The following is a 25,412-nucleotide window of genomic DNA, read 5'->3' on the forward strand; positions in this document are numbered from 1 at the left end:
CCTGGATCCTCCAGTGAAGGCTCTGCCAGGCCAACGTTTGGTTGTATTCTACACTTGTAATGACCATGCAACAGTGCATCTGGACTTAGTAGTATTTTTTGACACTGGCCGCAGTCGCACACTTGAGCTTACCAACTGGAGTTGTTACCCCATTGGAAAGACATTAAAGACTGTAGAGCTGAAACTCCCTGATTGGTTGGTTTATCAAGCTGATGGGATTGTTCCTGACTCCCACTGGGTGCTGAGTTGTATGCTGGAAGCAGCGGTCACATACCCAGGAGTTGATGACACTGAGGAGTTGGTTACAGCTCAGGATGTGGTTTACTTGGAGCCAGTGCCTTTCTTTGAGCGGCCTGTGAAACAGCATGAGCTATGCATTGCATGGAGCATGCAAATGCTGAAGTTAACTCAACACTTTTTAAAGAAACAATGCCATTTTGAGCAAGGTAAGGTCAGGTTCAACAGCAGACAAATACAATAACAATGTCAAATTGTGTAGCTTTTTAAAATTCTGAAATTCAGCCCCATCTTCTGGAGAAAAAAAACCAATTCATGTTTAATTTTAGTTTGGATCAAATACGTTCATATAATACTGTATTGGTCGATGAAGGATGGTTGTATTTTGAAAAGTTTGTTGGAATTTAACTCTTGTAGTCTTGAACCTAACTGTGTCATTCAGAAGCACATTTGCTGTCATCAATATTTGCTTCGTCTGGAGAAAATGTTGGCATTTCAAAGACACTGGCCCCGTACAAGAATAAAGCTTTGGAGTATTTGCGTGTGAAAACCATTTCGTCTTCAAGGTAAGACAGCACAAATGACACCCAACTGAAACCTATAGCTTCTAGTTCTGGTGTGTTCAGGGTAAATGGGCCTTTTTTTTGCCAGGTTTATGTTCTCTATGTGGATATGGTTGACCAGACACTGCCAGGGGAGGATGTGTGGATTGTTTTATCATGTAGACTCCAATCAGGACTACACCACACCGACAATGTTCCTCACAAATTCAGGTAAATGTAAACTGTTTTCTCTCATCCTTCACCTTCTTGTGTTTCTATATCACAACATTATTTACTGAATTTCCCCCTCTGATTCTGATATGTAGACTTACATTAACTTCTCACTGTTGCCTCGTGCAGGCCAGCTTCACATCCAGATGAATGGAGAGTCAGGGGAATCATTTGCATTTCTCTCTCCATTCAAGGTGCCTTTAAATGAGTGGTGCCAAATCATTGTGAAGGTGCTTCAAAGAAAGGTGAATAGACTACTTTTGATGAGAGATGTGTGTGTCCAGACTTCTTTTTGATCGGGATTGTTTGAATCAGTTCACTTTGAATCAGAATTATTATTATTTTTTTTTTATAATTTAATCGTCACATACTGCAGAGTGGCAGCCACAGGGATTTCTTTTATTTTGGAGCTCCACCCAAGTTGATTCTTGCAGAACTGTAGTGTGTTGCACTTCTGCATTGGCTTCAGCCGCCAGTTGAAACACAGTCCACAGTCCAAATAGTTGGTCTTCCAGTTCCACCTCTGACCAAGCAAATAGCCAATTATAATGAACAATTTTAGGTTTGGCATCAGAGGTGGTCAATTAGATTTCTTTGCGCCCCATGCCACCCCTGGCTATCTTCTTGGACCCGTCCCTGTACAGTCAGTTAATTATTATAATTATGAAAATAATTTGGTCATGTTCTCAGGTGACTATCTCCATGGTGTGTATAGATGAGGGACAGAGAACACATTATTCTGCAGATTACATGTAAGTCTGCTATTGACAACATTTTTTTTAATTGAATTTATGATGATATCGTTGATAAAAAAAAAAGTACTCTTTGTCAACATGAATACTGTGTGTTGCAGCTTTTGGAATAATATCCTGCTGGATGACACAGACGGATATTTTGTGATTGGTGGATGTAAATACATAAAAGGTGTGGAAGGTTATTATGGACCAATGGTTTACCACCGCAACAGAGAATTACCTTGGAGCATGGTGAATATAGCGCACCTGACAACAGTGAATATACAGGTCAATGAATTGAATATTCAATTCATTCAGTTCTAATAATTTGTATTTCTCTAGTCTGAAGTTGTTCTTCCAGATGTTATCAGAGCTGTGAATCTGACTGGATGGCTGCATACATGTCAAGCATTTCGTCTGGAGATGAGTGTGAAGATCAGAGGATATTCTCTTCATGCCAATCAAGGGGAAGAGCTCGGTAGCTGGCTTGCACTCTATATATCCACTAGATGGCGCTAAAGATACTTCAACTCAACGTTTCCCAAAAGAGTGCATTCCACAGTGCTGCAAAATAAACCTTCTGTTGTTATTCTCAGACACCTGCCCTGACGCTGTCCTCGAGTTGATGGCAAAAAACAGACAGAAGTCAAAACCCTTGTTTGAACTGTTGGAGGAAACTGTCCCACAGAGAAGACAAGCTGTAAAACTGGCAAAATATTTGGCTTTCAAACATGGTGAGAAAAAAAAAAACTGCACACGATAAATCTTACTAAAAAAAAGTATATACATCTAGAGGAGTACAAGAGCAAATTAATGATATAATGCTGTTAAAGAGAACCTTCTTTCCTGATTAAATAATCATTTTAAATACTATTTTTCAAATAGGATATTCACTGAAATGTAAATTACATTTGAACAAATGTAAACAGCTCCACAAAATGACTCACCTTTTACAGAGTAAATATTTAGTTTGCTTACTCTACCTATTACTGCACTCATGACGACTGATCATATGTTCTTATTTGTCTTGAACTTCATGTCTTCTTTCTCACCTACAGTTGGAAGAGGAGTGAGTCTGGCAGCTGTGGGCAGAGCACTGTACTCCTTATCGCTTCAGAAGCTGGGCAGAGCAGGAAGAACTGGAGCCATCAGCAGAATTTTACCATTGCTGCTCCAAGCCGGCTGCTTAGCTGATAACCGAGCTCTGCACGTGGCTTCTGTGCTCTACAGCTCTGGATTGGGAGTCAAGAAACAACCTTATAAGGTGTGGGCTACTTGAAGAGTTATAGTTAAACTGTTATTGAGGAGTAGGAATCCATTCTTTTTGTATGTATATATCCTCTAATGCCCTTGTGTTTGGTTCAGTCTTGGCTCCTGGCCCTGCTGGCAGTTCAGAAGGATGATCTATTTGCCCTAATGCATCTTGGGCAATGGCACCTGCACAACCAGGCCCTCCATGGCCTCCCTGCAGACACAGGCATGGCCCATGCATATTATGCAAACATTGCTAAGCAGAAAGGTTTGGGTCATCATAATCCCACACGAGAGCAGGTAACACAATGCATCTATAACTGGATACTTTGGTATTTTCTTTCTTTAAGTAATTCAGCAGTGTTTGACTAAATTGGGACTTGGGGGGTTAATTATAAGTAAGGGAAACATAAACCCTTTTATTTCTACAGTGTTACAGTATTTGGCATACTAATTTGAATGATGAAATCAGGGAAAGTAGTCACACAAAATATCAAAGAACACTGTTTGAAAAAGTGTTTTATTTCAGACACAGTCATTCTAATGCAGATACGGAAAGAAATCGCTGTGGGCTTTTTCTCAGCATATGAGCTGATATGTGACACATTTTCTGATCTTTTTAATCTGTCTCTAGTTTTCAGATTCCTATGATCAAAAGTGTTCCCCTGTTTGAACTGATGTCATTAGCAGCTACTGTATGTGCATGTCCTCTTCATCATACAGATGGTCTTTGGCTTAGATGAGGTGATACTTCTGAATCCTCCAGCGAGGGCTCGGCCACACCACATTCTGTATGTGTCTTACTTTTGTAATGGACATGCAACAATTCAGCTGGATTTAATTGTAACTTTTGAAACTGGCACTACTAAGATAGTCCAACTGAACCACTGGAGCTGCAACCCCTATGACCCTCAAATAGAGGTCGTTCGACTGAACCTGCCCGATTGGTTGGTTTATCAAGCTGATGGGATTGTTCCTGACTTCCCGTGGATAACGAGTTGTATGCTGGAAGTAGCAGTCACATACCCAGGATTTTATGACACTGAGGAGTTTGTTACAGCTGACAACGTGGCAACTTTGGAGCCAGTGCCTGTCTTTGAACAGCCTGTGAAACAGCATCAACTTTGCATTTCCTGGAGCATGCAAATGCTGAAGTTAACTCAACATTTTTTGAAGAAACAATGTGATTTCGAGCAAGGTATGGTTTGAAAGTCTAAATAAAACAGTACATTGAAAAAAAACACACCTCAAGTCACAAATAGTGTTGCTTCAAAATCTAATTTTGGATTTGAAATATTCACGCTGCACTGGTCTGTAAAGCATTCAAGTATTTATAGGTTTTTGGACAGAGTAAGAGAAATCTGATGTTGTTCAAATTCTAACCCCAATACTATTTGTGTCATTCAGAGACAGCACTCTTGTTATCTTCAGTTTTTGCTTCAACTGGAGAAAACTTTGGCATTACAAAGACACTGGTTCCATATAGCAATGATGTTCTGGAGAATTTACGTACGAAAGCCATCTCTTCTCCAAGGTAAATATATATTAAAATAACCTTATTTGCGGTTCACAGAGGCAGTACTAAGGATACGTGTTCTTTGTTGGTTTCGTCAGGTGCACGTTCTCTTTGTGGATATTGGTGAACAGACACTGCCAGGAAAGGTTGTGTGGATTGTTTTATCATTTAGACTCCCATCGTAGCTATATCTCACCTTCGCTGTTCCTCACAAAGTCAGGTGGAGTTAAAAAAAGAAAAAAAAAGATTTTCCTTTTGTTGATTCTCTCATAATGAAACTACACTGCAATATTTCATGAGTTCATAGCTGTGTCCGACGGATTTCTGCAGGTCAGCTTCACATCCAGATGAGTGGAGAGTCAAAGGAATCATCTGCATTTCTCTCTCCATTCAAGGTGCCTTTAAGTGAATGGTGCCAAATCAGTATGGTGGTGCTCTTAAACAGGGTGAGTACTTTCCTGTTGACTGAAATATAATTAAAGTGACGTATTGTATTTACAAGGAGTAACGTGTTCATTGTCGCTGCATCTCAGGTGACTGTCTCTATGATGTGCATGGGTCAGGAGCAGAGGACGGATTATTCTTCAGAATATTTGTAAGTCTGCTATACTGACAACATAAAAGAATCCATTTATGATGATATCATCAATAAAAAGTGCATTAAGCATTCTTTCTGTCCTAAACGTGAGCACTGTGTGTTGCAGCTTTAAGCATAATGTCATACTAGATGACACGGAAGAATATTTTGTGATTGGTGGAGGAAAATATGTCAAAGGTGTGGAAGGTTATTATGGTCCAATGGTTTACCACCGCAACCGAGTATTACCTCGGAGAATGGTAAATATAGCGCACCTGACGACAGTCAATGTCCAGGTCAACTATTCAATTAATCTGAGTGTCATCATTTCTCCAGACTGATGCTGTGGTTCCAGATGTTATCACAGCTGTGAATCTGACTGGTTGGCTGCATACATGTCAAGCTTTGTGTCTGGAGATGAGTGTGAAGATCAGAGGATATTCTCTTCAGGCCAGTCAGGGAACAAAGTCTGGTAGTTGGCATACACTATATAACCACTAGGTGGTGGTGAAATGACTACATGTGAAATAGTCTTAAGAGTCTCTTCTCTATAGTACTGCTGAAGGTATAAAGAAACTAACTCTGCGTTTCTTTTAGAAACCTGTTATGATCCTTTCCATAAGTGGTTGGGACAGAAAAGACATCCATCAAACCCACAATGTGAGCTGTGGGAGGAAGCTGTCCCTCGCAGAAGACAAGCCGCAAAATTGGCCAAGTTATTGGCTTTTAAACATGGTGAGAAGTAAACTTCCCAACATGGATTTGCCAATTATTGATACACATTATCCAGAGGTTGTAAGTCACATAAATATAATTACCCTACTTTGTCATGATATCCAAAACTTAATACTTCACACATTGTACACACTTTATGGTTTAACACAAAGAAAGAGTACCTTGATGAAGGCCTACCATTGTAGACACAGATCCCCAAAATTAAATAATTGACATCTTTGGCATCTTAACAAGAAATAAATATTGTCCTTTGAACACGTTTGGTTGACCTATATGTGAGTCTATATGGAGCAAACCACTCGTGTTCTTATTCTTCCAGTTATTCACAGACGATACTTGTGTTATTCAATGTTAAGCACTTCCTGACTTGCAGGAGAAAGAGGAGTGAGTCTGGCAGCTGTGGGCAGAGCACTGTACTCCTTATCGCTTCAGAAGCTGGGCAGAGCAGGAAGAACTGGAGCCATCAGCAGAATTTTACCACTGCTGCTCCAAGCCGGCTGCTTAGCTGATAACCGAGCTCTGCACGTGGCTTCTGTGCTCTACAGCTCTGGATTGGGAGTCAAGAAACAGCCTTATAAGGTGTGTGCTACTTGAAGAGTTATAGATGTTAGTTATAGTTGTGAGAACATCTAATTGTTTATATCCTGAGATGCTCGTGTGTTTGGTTCAGTCTTGGCTCCTGGCCCTGCTGGCAGCCCAGAAGGATGATCGATTAGCACTCCTGCATCTAGGGCACCTGCACCACCAGGGTCTCCATGGCCTCCCTGCAGACCCAGATCTGGCCTATGCATATTATGTAAACATTGCTAAGCAGACAGCTTTGGACCGTCAAGATCCCACACCAGAGCAGGTAACACATGCATCATAGCTGGATGTGTCTTTCAAAGGAAAGGCACAAATGAATTTATTATGGTATATAATACCTTTTACATGTTTCTTTTCCCACTCAAATTTCTATTTTTTCCAGACTTTTGTTGAGGCGGTTTATCTCAACAATGAGGAGGTGCTGAATCTCCAGACGGATAAGGATCATCACATCTTTCAGTGGCTGAAACTACAGGCCCGCAGGGGAGCAGCTGAAGCAGAGGTACACACCGAACTGACATCTCTGCATTTCTAAACTACAAGCATATTCACAAACTTAGACAGTCAGTTAGAAACGAAAAACAAAAATGCCACATATTTTAGGATATTTTGGCCATTTGTTTAAATGTTTTCAATCTAAAGTCACAACTTTTAGGGTAAAAGAAAATAGCACCAGACACTCAAACCCTGTTTACCATTTCAGGTCCAGTCAAAATATGTAATTAAATAACTTTTTTCTCCTCCTCATGACTGTCTTATAGCAATCGATTGCTCGCATGTTGTTCTGGGGTCAGCAGGGAGTGTCTCCAAACATGCAGGAGGCTGTGAGACACTATGAAAGAGGAGCTGTCCGGTTGGAGGATCCTGTGTCTATGTATGATTATGGCATAGTCCTGCTGCAGGTCAGAATCATAAATGATTTACCGTAAAGAAGTATATCCAAACATACAGACAAATCCTTTTTAATGTATAATGGATCAGTATAAAGAATTTAATGAAACGCTTGTATGTTTCATTAAAGGGAAAAGGGGTCAAAAAGGACATTCCAAAAGCAATTGCTTTCCTCAAGAAAGCAATGGACAAGGTTTTGTATTGTAAAATTAGCCCATTTTTACTCACTTTTTATCATAACTGTTACAGTTGCAAAGACTGATTTAAAGTTTGCACCATCCACCCACCATCCTACCCTGTTGTGTCCCATAGGGTTTTGTTCCTGCAATGAATGCCCTGGCCTGGTACTACGAGCAGCATGAGCAGAACTACGAGCAGGCAGTGAAACTATGGGAGCAGGCGGATCTCCTTGAGTCTCCAGATGCTGCTTTAAACCTTGGAGTCCTGTACTCACAGGGTCTCTATCCTGGAAAAGTTGTAGACGAGGTTTGCTCAAGTGGTGGCGCTTCCTGTGACTGTATGGGTACATTGTCACATTTGGTGCCTATTGAGAAGTAAAATATTTTGTCTTTCTGACAGTATATGGCCTATAAGTATTACCTGAAGTCTGCAGAAAGAGGGCACATCAGAGGAGGGATTCTCCTAGCTGAGATTTGGACAACAGGGATACCCGGCCGTGTCATCAGACGTCAAGCCGATGCAGTTTTGTTAGCATTCTTCCCTTTTATAGACCTGACTTTACCCTTGCGGTTTTCTCGTTTGCCATTGCTGAATTGTCTTTTAAACTGCTTGCAGGTGGGTAAAGTGGGCAGCTGAGCACAACGGATACCTGGGCACTATCTTGCGGAAAGCCTTGGATTCATATCTCAAGAGTGACAGGTAATCTTTCCTCTATTTACAGTCTCCATGATCCCTATCAGCCCACTTGATGGCAGTTGTAACAGTTTTGCCCTGCCAACAGGTTCAACTCGCTGTTATATTACCTGATGGCTGCTGAGTGCGGGTATGCACCTGCCCAATTCAATGTGGCATATCTTTGTGAACAAAATACAGTGAGTTATCCCCACATTGTCTGCTTTATCAGGATATTGTGACCGCTGTGCTCAATCTTGTCATTTTTCAACACATTTCTTTACTCTGTATGTCCTTCTAGGTAGATATTCTGAATCCTGGTTTTGCTTCAAGCTGCATGTGGAGATATTACAACCTCACAATCCAAAGTCAAAATCCTGACCCGTATGGTAAACAGCCATCCTTTGAGACTTAAATACTGTATGTGGACACTCTTGAGCAAAAATCACATATTAATATCACAGACTTATTTCTCTGTTTAAAATCCAGCCTTGATTAAGATGGGTGACCTGTTGTATAAGGGGGGAGCTGTTATGGCCAAAGACTTGTTTTCTGCAGCAGACGTGTACACACTGGCAGCTTTAAGGCAGGAACCACAGGTCAGACTTTTTCAAATTAATGTTTACAGTGTGCTGTTGTTGTGTCTTTTAATTGCTCTTATGAATAAGTCTGGGTGTAAGCCACACTCTTCCTCTGCAGGGATGGTACAACCTTGGGCTCCTTGTTGCTGAGGGTTACAGGCTGCCGTTGTCAGTGTTTATCAAACTCGGCCTCTCCGAGCTCTACCTGGAGGACAGCATTTCGCTTCAAAGTACTTTGTACGAAAGGTGTGTTACAACTGAATGTGTGTATCAAACAGCTGTGTCAGTGCATTAAATGGGACTCTGCGATGTGAATCTGTTGGAAAGATTAATTGAATCGTTTCTTCCAATAGATGCAGAGACTTGGAGGGGAAGGATGGATACTTGCCTTGCAGCCTTGCCCTCTACAGTGTGTACATTCAGTCGTTTCAAAAGGACTATAACACTGCTATTAAGGTTTGTGCACTACAAATGTGATCAGAAGCAAAATGACTCTTCATATTTTATCATTTAATTCATTCTTCTTTGTATGATTAACATTGGGGGAAAAAAACAGTAATGGTGAAGACACTTCTCAATGATGCTTACAGATCATTTACTTCAGTACTACAATAACTGCCTTTGAGTCTAGAATGAAAAAGAAATGCTCGAGTGAAATACAAATATATCTCAAAATTCTATGAAAGTAAATGACCTGAGTAAATGTAAATATTTATTTCCCATCAACCCACTGGCTTACTGCATCAGGGATCTCAGAAAATCTGGCTGACGTTTCTGTTTTTGTTATTTCCCACAGGTTTCCACTGCAGTTGCCATTCTTACAGCTTCAACAATATTTCTAATTGTTCCCATTGTAATCAGGAGAGCTGTGCCGTCCCTTAACTAGAGCCAAGACCCACATCATGATCCTCAGAGCAACAACTTGAAGGACTCATTGTCTGCCTGCACATTCACAACACACAAATATTTGGTGTGAATTTTACATTTAGTCAGGGATCATTGTAAAGAAACAAATGTGACTGTTTTTGGTTCCTACTGTTAAAAACTTTTTGTGGAAAAAAGGGACTTGATTGAGCTTGGAAGAGTGCAACAAAAATATAATGAGTTAAAGGAAACTGTTGTAGATTAAAGATGTTGCTTCTTGCTTTTCTTTTGTCTCTGAGTGCAACTTATTAATTAATAAATCATTTGAGAAAACTATCTGACGTCAGGTTTTTCAAACAAACTGCACAACAATCTTTAGCCTTTACAATTGTTGATCTAATTGTTGCAATCACTTTTGTTTTCTCAGTTAAACCGTAGAGAGTTCAAAAACCTGTCATGGTTTGGTTCTGTTTCATCTTGTTTTAGTTTTCATTCTGTTCTTAGTGTTATATGTTTACAGTGTTGATTGTTTCCCTTGTGTGCTTTAATGTTTCATAGTCTTGTGTTTACTTTAATCTTGAGTGTGTTTCCCTGTGTCCTCCTATGTTGCCTGTTAGTTTATTTCCTGTCTTGTGTTTTAAGTCTAGTCTTTGGTGTTTCCTGTTTTATTTTGTATATCTGGTTTTGGTTGTGTTGTCAGTGTTGAGTTTTACTTTGTACTTGTGTTCTTCCCTCCTGTCTGATTACCCTGATTGTCCTCACCTGTCTCGTTAGTCTCACCTGCGTCTGATTACCCCATGTCTTTTTAGTCTCTGTGTTTTCCCTGAGTCTCTTGTCGGATCATTGTCTTATGTCTTTTGTTGGTGCAGTTTGTTGGTGTCTTTTGACATGGTTTGTCTCTTTGCTCCTTGTGGTTTTTGTATTTTGTATTTTTTGGATACACTCTGTTCCTCGTTTTGGATTTATTAAGTAAGTTGTTGTTTTGCCTTTTTTAGTTAAAATAAATCTTATTTATCTGCAATTGGGTCCTCCTTCCTGTTTGCTGCCTGGCAGTCGTGACAAAACCTGTCTCAGAATCATTTTTTGACACCAACTTGGCAACCAAAAAAACGCTACAGCCACTCAGGCTTTTAAAAACGTAATGTTTATTTCTGGCCCAGCTGCTCAGAAAGAGAATTCATGGTAAACGAGGTGGGTTAAACTCTTGGGCAGCCTCAAATCTCCTCTACATATGACCAAGAGAAATATGGGCCCACCAGTAAAATTAGAATTTAAGTCACATTCGGGCCCATCACAATCATGTGACTTTTCCTCTGCTGTACTGTCTCCAGTGTCGTTTATGTTGCTAGTTTCTTAGACCAGCTTCAGGTGTTGACATGAGAGTTTAAGTGTGGGGGGGAAAAAGGATACCTTAAAGTCAGTTTTCCAAATAATTGGAACACAGTTATTATGGGTAGCATTTATTCTTTTATTAGACACCTGCAGCGATCTTAACCGATCAGAGTGTCTCCACATCGGTATAGAAGCAGTGCTCATGTCAGAAGGACGGCAGTGCAGTAACTTAATTTACTACCGAAATCTCTATTTGCTGAACTATTACTTCACACAAACCCTTTTACAGTTTTTTTTTTAACTTCTCTAATATAAAGTATTTTTTTTTTTTTTTACGTCTGTTCTTGGCATTTCAGCTTCCTTGTAACAAAGTGCCAACACCCCTTAAAGCCTGAGTGTTTGCATTTATTGGATCAATTTGCATACCATAGTCACAATAAGTAAGCATTAAGGGATCCATGAGCATAATTTTTTTGTGCATGTAATGTGTGTGCATTATTATGGTTATGTGTATTACACACTTGAAGGTACAGTGACTATAATTAGAGCTTGCATTTGTTCAAAGGTGACACTGGCATATGACTAATGTACCTTTTGGACAGCAGTGTGTGTCCTTCAGCTGTAGGTTCAAGTTGCTCTGTCAGCTTATTTTTTGTATGGAAGTTGCTACATTGTAAGGGGTATCTAGCTGAGCTCTGTGCTGCTGTGACCTTACTGTTGTCAAGGGGGGTGGTGTCATTACAGAAAGTGCTGAAATTCTCTTAACACCTTACTGACATGCGCTCTAATTTTAAATATCTGAATTGCACAACAAATATTGCAGAAATGGTCTGTCAAATTATCATGCAATTTGCATATTGTAAGCATTTACACTTTAGGCCAAATCTGTGCTAACAGTGCAATAGCATTAGTTTAAAATGATGAAATTGAGAACCCAACTTAGCATGAACATGAGACATATATGATTAGAATACATTTTCCATACTGTTTTTTTCTTCTCTATATTGTTCAAGTGGCAACCCCCGGTGTTAAAGAACTGCAGTTTTCGGCACTTCTGCATTGGTTTCATTTTTAAAGCGTCCACTTGAAGCAGAAATTAAAATGTACAGTCTGGTTTTGAAATCGATAAATGTCTGCTTAGTTATTGTTCTCATGGGCATACGCTGTACGGGGGCTGAATTTTTAAAAAAACATGTTTTGATTTTATGAATCATACAAGTTATGCAGTTAGGCTGACCTGATTGACAGGCGGTTGTGGTGTAGCGGTTTGTCAGTAGGCCTAAAATCCGCCTTTGTTCCAGCTTTCAGGCAATCGTTTGGTTGACTGGACGTTAGGCTGAGATAGAATTTCTATCACAGATGAGCCACCAGAGCTTATTTTCTACTTCTCATTGTTTATTTATTTAATGCAGCAAATATAGACCTTTTTATAAAAAAGAGAAGTTTGTCATCCGTACTTTCTATCTTCTAATACATTTAAAATACTTTGAGTTGCTCTGTGCAATGAAAGGCAATATGGCATGCCTTCTGGTGCTTCAATAAGATCCTACATACGTTGCGATTTAAGTGCACATAAGGCATGCTTGTGATTCAAAGCTCAAAAGCTGAAATGCCAACAGATGAATAGAAAAGGAAACCAAGGGAATGTGAAATCAAATTAGTTTAACTCTGCGATTTTTGCTCATTGCACACTGGCATACAAAGAATACAGCTCCTGACAATGCACATTATCCAAGCAATTTGTCTCTCTTTCTTTTATTCTCATCCCCGTCCATTGGTTCCCCTGATTTTCTTTTTTTCCCTCTCCCCCTGGTTTTCCCTCCCTCTGTCTGTGCAGATGGACTACTTGGCTGGAGAAAGGGAAGAGAGCTGTGCCAGTTGTGAGTTTACAGCAGAGGTAAAGAGAAGAAAGTCACCTGGGCAGCAGTCGGAGCATGACTTGTTCTCGGGATAAAAAGCAGGAACAAGACACGGATGTGCAGATACAGTGCAGGTACTATGTGAGAATTTTGTTTTTGAGTGATGATGGAGATGTTATGTAATCCTCTGTCTAGATCGGATCAGATAAGGACTTTTTAGTATAAGAACATTAAAAGTGTTTTAATGCAACCCTAAAGACATGCATGCTATTTCAGGCTGTTGTGTGTGTGTTCAGAATCAAGTATTTTAATAATGTAATAAAACATCAAAGTGTTGGTTTAAAGTAATTGTAACTTCCTGTATTTGTATTACATTTGATTTGCACATTACATAGATGAAACATATGTTGGCAGATATAATTTGTCCTGTGTTTTCCCAGTGAACATTCACTTTGTTTTGTAAATGGTGTTCAACTTTGGTTAATATTCTGCTGTGAGCGTATAACTCATAAATAATCCAAACTGCCTGCAGAAGGATGGGTCTCTATAGCAGCCCTGACCATTTTTTAAATTAGAAACTATACACTAGATTATTAGAACAAATGCACTCTAATCTCTCAGTACTTACAATGACAGTTGTATAAGAGTTTGTACGTTTATTGAGAAATAGGAGTTTTTATTTGTCTGACACAGGTGAAGGAGATGACAGAGATTGAAAAGGTATCATATGAAGACAAGTTGCAACCTGCTGGTAGGATCAAGAGCAATCTCTGTAAATAATAGAGGACGATGAAGGTCTATCTCTATATCACTCTCCATACTTCTCAGAAAACTTGTTTAGAAAGTTACAACACTTAAATGATCAAAATGGGTTTTTTAGCCCATTGATAAATATAAAAATAAAAATCTAACCACCCAACCAACCAATTCGTTCCTGCTGAAATTCAATGACACCCGTATATTTCCTGTTACAGCCAATAAAGAAAAATGTAATGCTGTTGCAATTAAGAAGCTTAAAGAGCAGTACGATAAGTTGTTTTATAAAAGACTCAACTTGATGACTTACTAAACAATACACATATATGATTACCTTGCATTTTCATCTAAATATATAAGGGCTATTCAATTAGCGGCCCTGGGGCCAGGTCCAGCCGCATTGTCATTTCAGTGGACCTCTTATTTTACCCTTAAAAAATTAGGTGGGCTATCACTGTAAATCTTAATTGACGACATGTATGATATCCATATGACCAAGAGACAGAGGGACCGATTTTTTTTTCCTGATGTAGGCTATGTCTCTTCCTGGTGTCATATCCTGTGATGCGTTCGGATTGTCCCTCCTATCTCTTCTCTTTCTCCTTTTTACTTTAACCTCGTATATCTATTTTTGTCTCTCCGAGGCCCGTGTGTTTATTACGCAACGAGTGCTTATCGTTGTGCAAGGAATAACTTGAGAAAACGACTTTTAAAACGACCCATGCTAACTTTGACAACGTTTTCCCGCAGGGGTCTGATGTTCGCCACCAGAGGATATTGTAGCTGCCTGCATGTCATGACTTACAACCTTGCTATGAAGGTGAATGTTTTCGGGAGAATCTACTTGGATTAATTCCTTTGGAAGCCAGACGACTGATAACATTTTATTATTAAAAAACAAAACAAATTAAAAAATCTCCTGTTTAGAGAGAGAGGCGATTATTCATTACATTGCTTGATTCAACAAAGTTTCCTGTGTGCTGAATTGGTGAATTAAAAGAAACCATTAAATCCATTAAATGTCTTTTTTTTGCTGATCTATGTCCAGGCAAAATGCTCAATGACCTGTGAAGGTCATCTGATGACAGGTTTTCAAAAAGTTCTGGACTCACGCAGTAAACACGGACAAATTCCCTCATTCAAGGAGTCTGGCGCTTTTCATCCTTACTCTGTTTGGCTCAACTTAATGTGAATTCTCATTTTCACACATGAATGCCATTAAGACTACCCTTGCATCACTCACTGCCCAGCATCTTCAACACTTTCTGCGCATTGCTCTGACAGCCTACACTCCTGACTTCAGTGCTCTTGCGAAATCAAAACAATGTCATTTCTCTCATTAAATGTTGGCTAAACAATGGTTGTGATATAGATGGTGGTATTTGCAGGTTGTTTGAATAGAACTGCTGAATGTTTTACATCAATATTCTGCAATTAATGTGGCCATGATAAACAGTGCATTTTCAATACTGAAGGATTTTCTTGTAAAAAAAAACAAAAAACCCTCTGCTCTATCAATGTTAATACGGAGGTTCTTAGGAAAGGGGCGTCATCATGGGCATCAGTCAGAATAACTAGATCCAATAAGGAGACTTGAGTAAAGAGGATGAGGACTTTTTTTTTTTTTAGTCCAGGTTCAATAATGAGGGTACAGAAAACACACAGAAGTTTAAAACTGCTTAAAGACAAATTAAATAAAACTAAAACAATAAGCAAGTCAATTAGATGTTTTGAATTACGTTATGAATTAAATAAGGATGAAGTACTTCAGATAACCCAGTGACAACCTGTCACCCCATGTGTATAGTTCAACATGAGTGCAAGTAGCGCAGTCTTAAATGGTAAAGTGAATGTCATCTAACTAATAAGTGACAGAGTCCAACCCTTAACCAATCAAGGGAGAAACAAGGGAGGTGCAGTAGGAAAAGGGAGGACGTGAAAGGAAACAAAAAGGTGATCTTCATTGTTGGATTTCTATCCATAGTGAGCAACTGCGCAGACTGTTCTAGGCAGTAGCATTGTTAGTTTAGGATTAATTTATGCAGGTTGTTTTTTTACAATTTAAATGTTACTCAGGTGTCTTGAGATTCACTTAATGTCATATGATGCAGGTAAACTGGCCATAGATGTTTTATGGCTCACATGGACAGTTTATTAAGGTGTCTGATACTTTGCACTGTTATTGTTATAATTGTGTGTGACTCAAAAAATGTTTTTCTTGAGTGCACTTGAGCCAATGTTGTCTGTTAATGAAATGTCTGGTATCGCTCACTCGGACTATTGCTCATGTCATGTGCTCATTTGAAGGTAGACGTTACTTTTTTATGTTGTGTCATGATGCAATGCAGTGTTACTGTTGTGAATTTAAAAATATTTATTAATATTAATGTTTTAATATATATTTAAAACCGTATGCACTTTCCAATATGATGTTGTTCCCAATTGTATTGAAAAAGCTGTTAAAAATCATTACCCATATATTGAGTGATATATCTCAGGCAGCTCATTTGCTATCCGTTTTTTGGGTATCTGTCCCTTCAAGCTGAACAATTTGCCAATAATGTATGCAGTCTGTATACAGTATTAATTCCTGATAATTATTGATATTATATACGAGCTGAACATTTGGTTAGCTTAATCTACCAGATAATTGATCTTTCCTGCTGGGCATCATGAGCCCAGGTGTCTTTTATTTTCTTGTTGTTCTTGTCGCATCAATGATGGGTCTTTTCCCCAAAGTATCAAGAAATCTTGAAATAGCAGAAAACTACCAATAAATGATTGGTTATGTCTCACTATGTTCGTCTGTTTCCTCAGAATCTGATGCTGCCATGATAGCAAAGAGCTGGAGCGTGGGATATGGAGCACTCGGAGTCGGCGGGCCATCTTCCACCTTTCAGCTGCTTCTTATTCTCTTTGGTCAATTATTGAATGTCCAAGGTCAAGGTAAGAAACACATGTTGCTGTGCTGTTTTCTTCTCGATGAAATAAAAGAGCCTTCTCCGATATTCATTTTAAAATGAATCATAAACAGAATCAAGAGGTTGACGTTTAATTTGACTGTGTTCTCTTTTGCTCCAACGCACTGGACATTATGAAAACATGACCTTTACGCAGTTCAATAACAGCATGTGCATAATGTGGAGTATACAAAACGATGAGTAAGGCTGCACTGTTTTGTTTCAGCATGAAAATGTCACTTTGCGTGCATGTGCACATAATTTTACTTTAACGTGTCTTGTCATAACTTTACTGCTACTTGATATATGAGGGAAATCTGATGTGTTCCAGTTTTCTATTAACTATGGAAATGAGCTGTTTGCTGTTCATACAAAGTCTGCATATCACTTGTATATAGGATATTATTGTACCCAAAATGCATGAGTTATAATTATGCAGCTCTACAAGAATAACTTCTTGTATTATTCTAATTCCAATATCCCTCGCATCTCCCCACTCCCCTTGACAATAAGCAGTTTTAATCAATATGCTTTGTAAATGTGTATATCCAGATTTAAAATGTGCAAATACACAGTAAAGTGTGCAGAGTAAGCTTTCACACTGAATTCAATCTGCACATCCTAGGGAGACAAGGCCAATATGCCCTCTGCTGTCAAAGCACTCTACTGGCTTCCATCCCTCCCTCTGACTGGTTTTATTTATAGCATGGCAGAATTTTATACACTAACAAGTGACAAGGGCTCAAAATATACACACACACACACACACACACACACACACACACACACACACACACACAGAGCGGTGCCAAATTTCCGGGGTGGTAAGGGGCAGTAACAAGGTTAATGCATGAGAATTGTGAGTAGTGTATCCAGACCTTTATAAAAAGAGCCCTGATTAATGGGCCTCCTCTCTGGCATATGCCTGAATCAATTGTGTGAGAGGACAGGAGATAACCAGAACAGCCAGACCACAAAAACGGCAAAAGCGTCCCTGATAAAAAAAGAACAAGTTACAGTTTTATCATAAGTAAGGGGGAACATACCTCTGGAGCTGCAAACTTAAAACTGGAGGAGTTTCTTAGCAGATGGAGAAGATAACAACAACACACACATCAGCTTTCGGATTAATGGCAAGAAAGGTTTTTGCCGCTGTATGGTCATTTGTGGAAAAGATGCATGTAAACGAGTGCCTTAAAAGATGTGAAATGTTACACAACTGTAACGCTGTCAGAATGTTTTTTTCATGTAGTTAGTTGTTTTGAGCACAGTCAAACAAACACTGTCCCATAGACATTGATAATTATACTTTCAAAAGGTTTGTCACACTGGCTTGACACAACCAGGATTTTGCGTTCCTTCTCATGAATTAAAAACATGCTCAGTTTTTTACAGTGCACGCACGCTTTGTCCAGTCAGAGTGATCATTATGCACCATTTAAAAGTGCATATTAACCTCCCAGACTCGCAGCACCCTATGGTCACTTTTTGCGCCCCTTCACACTTTTTCATTGAAGTGAATCCTTTAAATGTAAGCTCATTATGTATGAAAAGCGCTTTATAAATAAAGTTTGATTTGATTTGATTTGATTATACTCGCACTTATTTTGAATTATTCTGGCCAATACCTCCGTCATGTCAGTGCATAAAATGGAAAGTTCATTGTTGATGTTGTTCTCGTGCATTTATATTAAAATGCCACATAAGCTAATGCTGCCGTTTGCTGTAATTTGCCAAGCCACACTCTCTAAGTAAACATTCCACTTAATTTATATGTGGATGATTTCCTAGATAGACTGGACATCCTGGGTACAGCAATGGAGGCACTTCAGCGTCTAGTAATGTGCCAAAAGACAACTCTGCCGTATCAGCAGCTGTGAATGCCTGCCAACCACCTCACAGATTGATTTTTTTATTACCAAGAATAAATGGATATTGAATCTGTGAGTAACGGACTGACCTGGCATGTAGACGCTAATGTATTTGATTCCAGTACTGGAAATTACAGTTTGACAGCGAAGCTGATTCTAGTAAGTGTAGTGTTTTACATTTACACATTGAAAAGTGCCCAAAACTACTACAGGGGACACAGAGAGTCATTACACCAGCAATAGTCTTAGTAAGTACTGTTTGAAGTACTGCTCTATATTTGTGTAAACGGCAAATTTAACAGCACACACAGTATAGTGTCAATTTATATGAAGCCTATGTTATTATCCAAAACTATCTTCATAAAGAAGCATAGCTTTTCTGTATGCTAAATGTGCTTTGCATTTCTGTACATATTCACAGTACTCATATTTTTTTAGTAAGCTGAAGTTGTCGTAATGTAGGCGTCATAAAAAGCATTTTGGCTGCTCAATGCTTGGCAAGAGTTGTGATGGTTTTTTCCGTAACACATTCCTGTCAGCTCCCCGTCTGCTTTAAGTCAAGCTAAGATGTGCTGATATCTAGCAAACATACTGGAGGGCTCAGATGGAGCTGACTACGACTATCATACCGTTTGTCACTGCAGGTGTTTAGTTGATCCTGACACCTGAGCCAACATTCAAAACCTTGAAAAAGCACAGCAGAAATTCAAAGAGAAAGTGTGGAGACACAGAGGAAACGATACAACAGTCTTACTCAAAGAACATGTGTATTAACTGAATCCTTGCTCTTAGTGTGCGACACATGCACCCCTGTCTGTGGCCGACTTATGCAAAGAAATAATACAAAAAGCATGTGTATCGATGAGTAATAGAACCTTACATATCAAAATCACCGTCTATCACAGTGCTCCTTCAGTCAGATCCAATCTTCTAACTATGTAGGGTTTTCACATTTTGACAGTTATCAACATGACGGCTGTACAAATCCAACATTTTCGCCCAGATAATGATCCCTACTGTTTGAATTCCTGACTTTTGGCAATATTACCGTTCTGAAATACTGTGACATGAGGCAATACAATGTTCCAGGAACTGAATGAATGGAGGAATCACTGAATTTTAAGAATATCTGCCCAATGCGGCATGTTGAAATGAGGCTGACGCACAGTCTACTTTCCTTTTGTCCGTATCTCTGCGTACACTGATTTAGTAGGTTAAGGCAGTTTTTAGTGACTGGATATTTAAAAAATGTCAATGCCTTACTTCACTAAAGGCAATATTGATATACCTTTAGTATATTCTTTATAAGTGGCCAATGAGTTGTTACTTGGCTATTGATGCAGACATGATCTCACAGAACAAAGTCAGTTTAATCATATGGAGCTCACTTGTGCATTATTACATTATTTCCTGCTCCCGATCATCAGCTCTTTCTTCAGATGCAAACAAGATTTCTCTCCACTATATATCATGCTGGTCGTAATGTTCTGATTAAACAAGAATAGAAGCAATCCTATCACCCTGAGTGTTACTACTTGACCCGTTGTCAAACGAACATCCTTGTGTTCAAACTGCCTTTCTTTTGTGCTTCTATAGGGGCCTTTAATTCATAGATGGTAATCTTTTGGGAATATATTGAGCCAATGTGGCTGTATTGGGCCAAGTCACTCATCCCACTAGATGGCAGTATTGCTTTTTGTTGAACTGTGGTTCGCCTTGCTTTTCGAGGAGGGACCAGTTATGTGTCAAAAAGGCTTTAATTAATGAATAGTCACTATGAGGTGACTACAATCGTCTTTCATTGATTTGATCTATGATCCAGGCGTTCCATGCATCCCCACAAGTCCTTTTTCTATTTGTCTTTCATGGAAGAATTTGGAAGAACTTCCACAATTTACAATAGGTTCAATTTAAAAAAAAAAAAAAAAAAAAAAAAGCATTTCCATGAACTTGAATTATCATTAAGTGTGGGCTGGGTTTTGCAATCTTAAAACCTGTTGGGGCTCAGTGTCTCCTTTTTTTTTAATGAAAGTGTCATTGAACATTCCTTAGCCCAACCATGGCTTTTATAGTTAACAGAAAAGGGCACACAACACAGCTGGGTGCAGCTTCATTACAACACAAATGACTCCAGAAAACCATTTGGAAAATCTCTATTTAGGGAGTTCATTTTGGAATGCCTAATCACACGTGCTTATTCAGATAACCTTAATGTTACTGAGCCAAAGACATCAGGCTGGAAGAGTTTTTGTGACAGTGTTTATTCCAGAAGACTGTGGCTACAGCGTTTTTGAGCTGCTTCACTCTGATTTACCAATGTATAGGGTCATGAAATATTACAGAGGGCCATAAAAAGCATGACACACCGCCCAGTACAGAATAAAGGGAGTGAAGTCCCAGTGGACTATGTCACAGTCACAGCCTCTGACTCCCTGCACACAGCAAGGCCCATTAAGTCTTAAATGTCTGGCTTTATGTCTCCCACGAGCGTTGCCTCTTTCTCCACTAAAATCACTGTAATCATGTTTTTTTCCTTATTACAAGAGAATATATATATATATATATATATGTATATATATATATATATATATATATATGTATATATATATATATATATATATATATATATTTAAAAAAAAATATATATATATATATATATAATCCACACTACTGTAAGTTTAAGAGGTTGTGTCCTTTAAATGATCGCCCTGTTTTAGTTGAGTTTAAGAGCAACATGCAGAGAGTGCAGTAGACAAAAAGTAATGACCGAAAAATACTTGATGTCTTTAGCAGCTATTATCAAGTTCGACTAAACACAAATTCTAATTTGTCGTTTAGTCTAACATTAATGCCAATAGCCTGGATTGACATTCAAAAGGCATTCATGCCATAATAAAGTGACAATGCTGTTTCATCTGTTAACAGCAGCAAATCAAGTAATGTTGAAACTATTAAGTAGTGTTGAAGTCTAAGGTAGCACTAACATGTTTTACTTAATTGAAGCTACAGACAACCTGATAATTCCAGTGCCAATTGGCGAGGGTGCCTTGTTTATTTGTTTAACAAGCTAATTGTGCACATTTATTAAAAAAAAACGTGTTCATTGGTTACAAACCCTGTGAGTTAAGTTGAGGTCTCCAACTCTTACAGTATTTTTACAATCACTGTAAGTTTACTAAACCAACTCACCTTGAGACACGTTCACTAGCTGGTCTGGAGCTTGTGATACTTGTTAGAGTTTCAACAGTTGTTGGGACCTGTTTGCCGAGTAAGGAGATTTCTTCTGTGGAAAATACAATGAGACTGAAAGTTCACTCCGTCACAGTTAGCAATCAAATCGTTTAGAGGCTTTAGGGTACTTTCCCATTTTCATTCTCATCAAAAAACATTATGTGTTATGTCCATCTTTATTGACGTCCTCTGCTTCCAAATATAGGTCAGACACAAACCTGGCAAGGAAAACTAAATGAACAGTTTGTAGCTGGCATTTGATTAGGTTAAATAAACTCTCGCAGCTGTAATGGAACATGTGACTGTGGGTTGACCTGCCTTGAGGGAAGAGTCAAAGCTGCTGAGGAAAAGGTCCAGCGCACCTTATCATTCCACACAATGACCCTTGCATTGTGTACTCTTGTGTAATGCCCTTTTCCCTTGAGAGGAGCCCAGATGGCATTCTCTTATTGTGATCCTGTGGTAAGAATAGCTGTAGACTCGGGATTTAGGAAAATCACTGCCTGCCCTTGGAGAGAGGATCATTAAGGAGATCTGTTTGATTTTTGAAACGAGAGCCTGTGCCTGCACCAGGTGATGCTGACTATGCATTTTAGTTTAGTTTTTTTTTCTTCTGTGCTCACCAGTGTGGTTATAAATTTAGCCGTGCCACTGGAGTGGGAAGAATCCAGATGTCCTTGGAGAATGAGAGAGTGTTTGTCCTCTGAGCGGGGTGGTGTTGTGGTGAGGGTTGTGGCTGCAGTGTTACCGTGCTCCTGCTCCGGCGGAAGCACTGACACTGTTCTTCAAAATGACATCTGAGGGAGGGACCTTTCACCAAATACATCACAGTCTCATCAAGTGTTGCGGTCTGCCCAGATTAATGGGACTGAGAGCTGATTATGCAGGGTTGTACATCATGTCTGTCTAACTGCCTGCTGCTCTCTCTGCCTGTCAATGATCCACCCTCCTATATCCTATCCATGGAAAGAAGCAGAAAGTGGCACCATTGCTGTCAACTAAAAGAGCTCCTGTGGTTTACCCTCAGACATCAGCAATTCTTCCATGGTTGGGTTGTTTCTTATTCATCTCTGAATAAAGTACTGGATCAGTGAAATATACACTTCACTTCATTTTAAAGAACAATGCTGAGGAAAAGTGTACATAATCAGCAAGTTCGAGCAATCATCCTGGAACAAACTGTATTTTTAGGAAACGAAATGCTGTGTGGTGTCCTTGTCCTATTCATTCCTGCCAGTGTCAGACTTAAGTTTAAACTGCCATTAAAAGGATCCAAACTGCTTAAATACTGCACAGTTATTTTACAACCTCAAATACCCGAACTGCTGAGTTTGGCCGACTGCATCGTGTGTAAATTACCACTGTTGCGGCACCCAGTGAGTCCAGCCCCATGGATTAATCTTCCCAGCACATTATTGAATGTGTTCTCTTGCTTGGAAGAAGCCAATAAATTGCGCATGTCATAATGGACCTGCACCTGCTCGCCATAGCCTTGGAATTTCTAACAAAGCATCACATGCACTGAACACAGCACTCCAGGCTATGAAAAAAAAATAGTCACAACATGGATAGGGGGGAGGAGGAGGGAGAATAGAAAAGCATGCAGGCAGGATACGCTGCACTAATATTTGCTTCTATGTCGTCATACATTGTGCAAAAAGTGGCCCTGAGCTTTTATTTTTATTTTAAAACATTGTTTTAAGATTTACTTATAATAAACAACTACAACTCTTAAAATGAATGAATACTTACAGAACATATTGAACTTGAATTGTTTTAATAGACCCTCTATAAGAGACACCTACAGTATACAACATAATGCAACCCAATGAAACTGCCATTCAGGCTTTTAGGTTTGAGAAAAACCAACTATACCAAATATTCTCAGATCCTGTCTTTTAAGAATGAATTTCTATTGCACAGCTATTGGTATTTAATTTGTAACAGAACTTGTATTTAGATGATTTTCTTATCATTTAATACAATGAAGTAATGGACTGTGTTTTATCGGCTGATATCCAAGTGTTACTTGGCTCTGATGGGATTAAATAGCACAGTTTGTATACAGACTCCTACATACACTGGGCATTGAAACTGAAAGGTTTTCATGTTACTTATGTGAACATGCTATATTTGGCTATTTACAGCTATGAGCAGTGCACTGAGCAGAATAAGGCAGCCAACTCAGTTTGACATGCTAAAATATATCCCACATGGAGAAAACACAACTGAATCCATAGCCTTCCTTTACATCCTTTGCACTGCTAAACAATTAAACATCTCTGGACACATTATGTAAACCAGTCTCGCTATACCTTATCCATGTAATGGTTATCAAAATCTATATTCTGTAAACTGCATTAAACTCTTAGTCAGAAACATTTTTCAAATACAAAGTATAGTATTACTAATAGCACGTTTATTAGTCCCAAAATCGACTATGTCTGTCTGCCTTTTCTAGTTTGTGCTGTCAGTATCCTTTTGTAGTTTCACCAATAGGGGGAGCTTGTACTCTTGCTATTTTCACACATTCTATTCTAATCTTTCAACATGCATCTTTTTCACGCCCCACCATACATCCCTTTTTACAGCCTTCATTTTACTCCCCATGTAAAAAGGTCATATGCCGAATATTGTCGTTGTTTTTGTTTGTCTTGTCAGATAAGTTGTCAAAGGTTTAGGGCTCTTGCAGTAGTGACTAGTTCTTTAAGTCAATGAAAATGTTTTCTCTTAAACTTGAACAAGACCGTTGACAGCTGTTAAACGAATTTCACTACATCTTCTACTCCATCTTAACCCTCGTCATTCCTGTCTCTTTGTTTTCACTCACTCGCTCAATTCTCACTCTGCCTTTGGTTCCTCCGCCAGTCAGCCCCCACTCCCCACCCTGCCTGCACTCGTGCAGTTTCATCCCCAGAGGTGAAGAGCAGACTCCTATAATTACCCAAGTGTCTGTGAAATGAATCATTGGGCGGCTGATTGAGCTGCATGATGGGAAACATCCATCCTGAGTAGTACGACTGAGTGTTCTCAGCCCTCTACCTCATCTCTCTGCTGATGCCCAGGGCTGGCACGTGTGCATACTCAAAGCCACTGCTGAGAAAGACGGGGTGTGGTCTGCATCCGCTGCATGCTGTAGCAGGAACCATGGCAGCTGACAGGGAAATGTAGTATTCATGAATGCTGTTACATAAACAACACTAACAACTGTTGGAGAGTGCGCTTGAACAGTATGGCACTAAGAAGTCTCCCATCCAGCCATAGGAATGGCACACCTTCAATACGGGGGGGGGGGATGTTTATGCCACACAATGACGCATGTTGTGGTATTAACAGTGGGTGGCGCTCATCTTACATACCGCTTTGCATAAGTAATGGTAGGGGTGCTGCAACACGGCTGGAATGTGTGGATATGATGCCACATCAAGCTGGCCCTTTACCGATACAAAATATACCACAGACTGCTGTCCTTTTTAAGTAACACTTAACGCTGACGAAAAGCCAGCCAGTCAGTCTCTTCAGACTTCCATGTCAAAGTCCTGATCTTAACAGCAGAATTAATCATGTTTATAGTGTAGTCAAACAAGTAAATGTGACCTCAATAGTGCATTTCCTTATTCATGGGAACTTTGCCAGTGGTAAATGTATAGATATTTTAAGTTATGCATAATCAGGGGTCTGGTCAGAGTTGGCTACTGATCTCAACATCTTGTCTGTGTTTGTGTTTTTCATCATGTTAAAAAACTGTTCGTGATGATTGGACTTCATATTCGCTGTGTGGTTTTTAAACTACAAAAGCCAGTTAAA

The 25,412-nt window shown here is 39.3% G+C and overlaps 2 protein-coding genes across 3 annotated transcripts in view; both read left to right on the plus strand.

Moving 5' to 3' along the window:
- Positions 1-1,180: 1,180 nt before the first annotated feature.
- Positions 1,181-9,880, plus strand: LOC306830119 (protein sel-1 homolog 3). The gene is made up of 29 exons (XM_079353383.1): positions 1,181-1,255; positions 1,701-1,762; positions 1,864-1,996; positions 2,087-2,222; positions 2,341-2,478; positions 2,803-3,008; positions 3,110-3,295; positions 3,719-4,193; positions 4,403-4,529; positions 4,610-4,731; positions 4,842-4,957; positions 5,045-5,106; positions 5,216-5,348; positions 5,425-5,560; positions 5,686-5,823; positions 6,197-6,402; positions 6,494-6,673; positions 6,791-6,910; positions 7,170-7,310; positions 7,430-7,492; positions 7,612-7,785; positions 7,879-8,006; positions 8,095-8,178; positions 8,261-8,351; positions 8,453-8,540; positions 8,641-8,750; positions 8,851-8,978; positions 9,086-9,188; positions 9,529-9,880. The coding sequence occupies exons 2-29, from the start codon at positions 1,713-1,715 to the stop codon at positions 9,616-9,618; spliced, it is 3,864 nt and encodes a 1,287-aa protein (XP_079209509.1). The 5' UTR covers positions 1,181-1,255; positions 1,701-1,712; the 3' UTR covers positions 9,619-9,880.
- A 2,032-nt stretch (positions 9,881-11,912) lies between these two features.
- Positions 11,913-25,412, plus strand: part of robo2 (roundabout, axon guidance receptor, homolog 2) — a 284,885-nt gene continuing 271,385 nt past the window's right edge. Inside the window, exons 1-3 of one of the 2 annotated variants that reach the window (XM_079354779.1) lie at positions 11,913-12,921; positions 14,294-14,363; positions 16,361-16,489. In XM_079354779.1, coding sequence (XP_079210905.1) covers positions 16,375-16,489 — 115 coding nt within the window. In that variant the 5' untranslated portion in view covers positions 11,913-12,921; positions 14,294-14,363; positions 16,361-16,374. Of the gene's footprint in view, positions 12,922-14,293; positions 14,364-15,450; positions 15,655-16,360; positions 16,490-25,412 lie in introns of those variants that run through there. The other variant, XM_079354778.1, reaches the window with a different exon arrangement.

The sequence above is a fragment of the Symphodus melops genome (assembly GCF_947650265.1).
Source record: "Symphodus melops genome assembly, chromosome: 10".
Classification (NCBI taxonomy): domain Eukaryota; kingdom Metazoa; phylum Chordata; class Actinopteri; order Labriformes; family Labridae; genus Symphodus; species Symphodus melops.

Coding starts and splice junctions, on each gene's coding strand:
- LOC306830119 (XM_079353383.1), top strand. CDS start 1,713: ATGGTGTGTATAGATGAGGGACAGAGAACACATTATTCTGCAGATTAC. Junction 5,107..5,215: donor GATTATTCTTCAGAATATTT/GTAAGTCTGCTA, acceptor TGTGTGTTGCAG/CTTTAAGCATAATGTCATAC. Junction 8,979..9,085: donor CAAAGTACTTTGTACGAAAG/GTGTGTTACAAC, acceptor TTCTTCCAATAG/ATGCAGAGACTTGGAGGGGA.